Source organism: Cucurbita pepo, unplaced genomic scaffold (genome assembly GCF_002806865.2).
Source record: "Cucurbita pepo subsp. pepo cultivar mu-cu-16 unplaced genomic scaffold, ASM280686v2 Cp4.1_scaffold001379, whole genome shotgun sequence".
Classification (NCBI taxonomy): domain Eukaryota; kingdom Viridiplantae; phylum Streptophyta; class Magnoliopsida; order Cucurbitales; family Cucurbitaceae; genus Cucurbita; species Cucurbita pepo.
The window spans coordinates 5,227-7,335 of record NW_019647550.1 but is presented as its reverse complement, the minus strand read 5'-3'; the positions used below and the strand labels follow the sequence as shown (position 1 = coordinate 7,335).

At 38.5% G+C, this 2,109-nt stretch overlaps 1 protein-coding gene across 1 annotated transcript; it reads right to left on the bottom strand.

Moving 5' to 3' along the window:
* Positions 1-255: 255 nt before the first annotated feature.
* Positions 256-1,769, bottom strand: LOC111786304 (uncharacterized protein C1683.06c-like). The gene is made up of 2 exons (XM_023666613.1): positions 1,549-1,769; positions 256-819 (listed from the first exon to the last, which is right to left on the bottom strand). Exons 1-2 carry the CDS (start codon positions 1,681-1,683, stop codon positions 505-507), a joined length of 450 nt encoding a protein of 149 aa, XP_023522381.1. The 5' UTR covers positions 1,684-1,769; the 3' UTR covers positions 256-504.
* Positions 1,770-2,109: the final 340 nt, after the last annotated feature.

Here is a 2,109-nt window from a genome sequence, read left to right as displayed (position 1 = left end):
GTTTTGTTCTATTACTCCCATACTCGTTCCCTATTGTTGGTCGGTTTTGATTGGTTACACTAGTTTCAACATGTAACAGTCCAAACCTACCGCTATCAAATATTGTCCTCTTTGGGCTTCTCTTTCGGTATTCCCCTCAAGGTTCTTAAAATGTGTTTACTAGGGAGAGGTTTTTACCCCCTTATAAATAATGTTTCGTTCCCCTCTCTAACCGAAGTGGGATCTCACAAGAGAGATGACGAGAAAACAAACACAATTTTATAAAACGAAAGACTAAAAACTATATAGGATCAAACGAGTCCAAAATGCTATCAAGCCTACTTTGACTTCGATCTAAAATGATTGTAATTTTCAACTAGGATGGAAATTCAATGTCTAAAGAGCCTAGAATGCAGATGGATTATAAATTCATGTTCAGCATGAAAAATCTCTATGATGACCAAAAGCCAGCACAGATGAAGAAACTTAAGGAACAAAAGCAGATTCTATATAGAATAATCCAAGTTAAGGTAACTTTACCACATGATGGTACTGATGATACTTCTGCTGAAGGCGATACAGCCTGAAGAGTAGACGTCGAGCGAACCGTGCTTCATGAGTTCTGTTTCCATGCTTCAACTTTTCGAGGATCTTGGAGAAAGAACTTACGTTTCGTTGCGTGTTCAATGGGATAAGTGTGATGTTCAATCCCGAGCCTAAAACCAATTCTGCAGCCGTCGGGTCGAGAAAAAAGTTGAATTCTGCATATTCATTTGAAGGTATAGTGAACACATTTCCCTTGTCTCTAGAACTTATATGTCCTCCAGTAATGTATACCTCCTGCAACAACAAATAATTGAAACAATATTTCAGGAATGACATTTAGAAGGTAACAAGGAGCATTAGAAGAGTATATTAGTAAATAGTAGGGTGGCATTTGGTTATAAATAGAGGGAGTGACAAAGAAAGAAAGCATTGATTTAGTGCTCTGGTGAATGGCTTGAATGATCTCAAGAGTTAGGAAGGGTCCAAGCACCTCGAATTACAGCCCAAGCTCACCATTAGCAAATATTGTCCGCTTTAGTCCGTTACGTATCGCCGTCAACCTCACGGTTTTAGAACGCGTCTACTAGGGAGAGGTTTCCACACCCTTATAAGGAATGTTCTGTTCCCTTCTCCAACTGATGTGAGATTTCACAATCCACCCCCCTTGGAGGCCCAGCGTCCTCGCTGGCACATTGCTTGATACCTGGCTCTAATACCATTTGTAACAGCTCAAACCCGCCGCTAGCAGATATTGTCTGTTTTAGCCCGTTACGTATCACTGTCAGCCTCACAGTTTTAAAACGCGTCTACTAGGGAGAGGTTTTCACACTCTTCTACGGAATGCTTCGTTCCACTCAATTGGTGTAGGATTCATTGAAGTTGGATGCTGAAATGCAATGATCTTAATGCTAAAGGATCAAAAATATTGTTTTCATTATGCAGTTCATCTTCTTTCACCACATCATAAATCCTTGATGATAAATAATATGCCTATACAATAAATGAAAGGTTACGGTTGTTTACCTGAATCCTTGAGCTTATGGCTTTAGAACGTATAATTTGAGCGAGATTCGTCAAAGGTCCATTCGTTAAAACGGTAATTTTCACCCCCGGATCTAGAGATCGTACAACATCTTTCCAAACATCAAGAGCAGACATTTGTCTGAGTACAGGGTGATCAGTGTCTCTAAATGCTCCAATCTTTACTGAATTTTCAGCTGTATATCTGAAGGAAAAAAAAAAAAAAAAACATGAAAGTTTGGTTTTGTCCATAATTTGATCTCTAGTGCAGTGTAATGCTACATGTGTTTGAAGACAGGACTCTGTAATATCATCCATTAAGATCTCAACAGCAAATGATTTTTCAGATAAAATCATCATATTTAAATTTCATTTAAATCAAAACTATTCCCAATGGTCGACCGATGTAACTTTGTTTCCTAGTCATGCCATCGACCCCCATTCCACTCATCCATGGATGAACCTAAATTTTCTATTCATTAATATTTTGATTCAATTGAACCAAGGATTTTGGAGTCTTTACCTGTGAGATCTCATATTGGTTAGGGAGAAGAAGGAAGTATT

Excerpts from the sequence above, each read along its gene's own strand:
- LOC111786304 (XM_023666613.1), bottom strand. The coding sequence starts at position 1,683 with ATGTCTGCTCTTGATGTTTGGAAAGATGTTGTACGATCTCTAGATCCG. Across the intron at positions 820-1,548 it reads CCATAAGCTCAAGGATTCAG|GAGGTATACATTACTGGAGG; the intron begins GTAAACAACCGT and ends TTGTTGTTGCAG.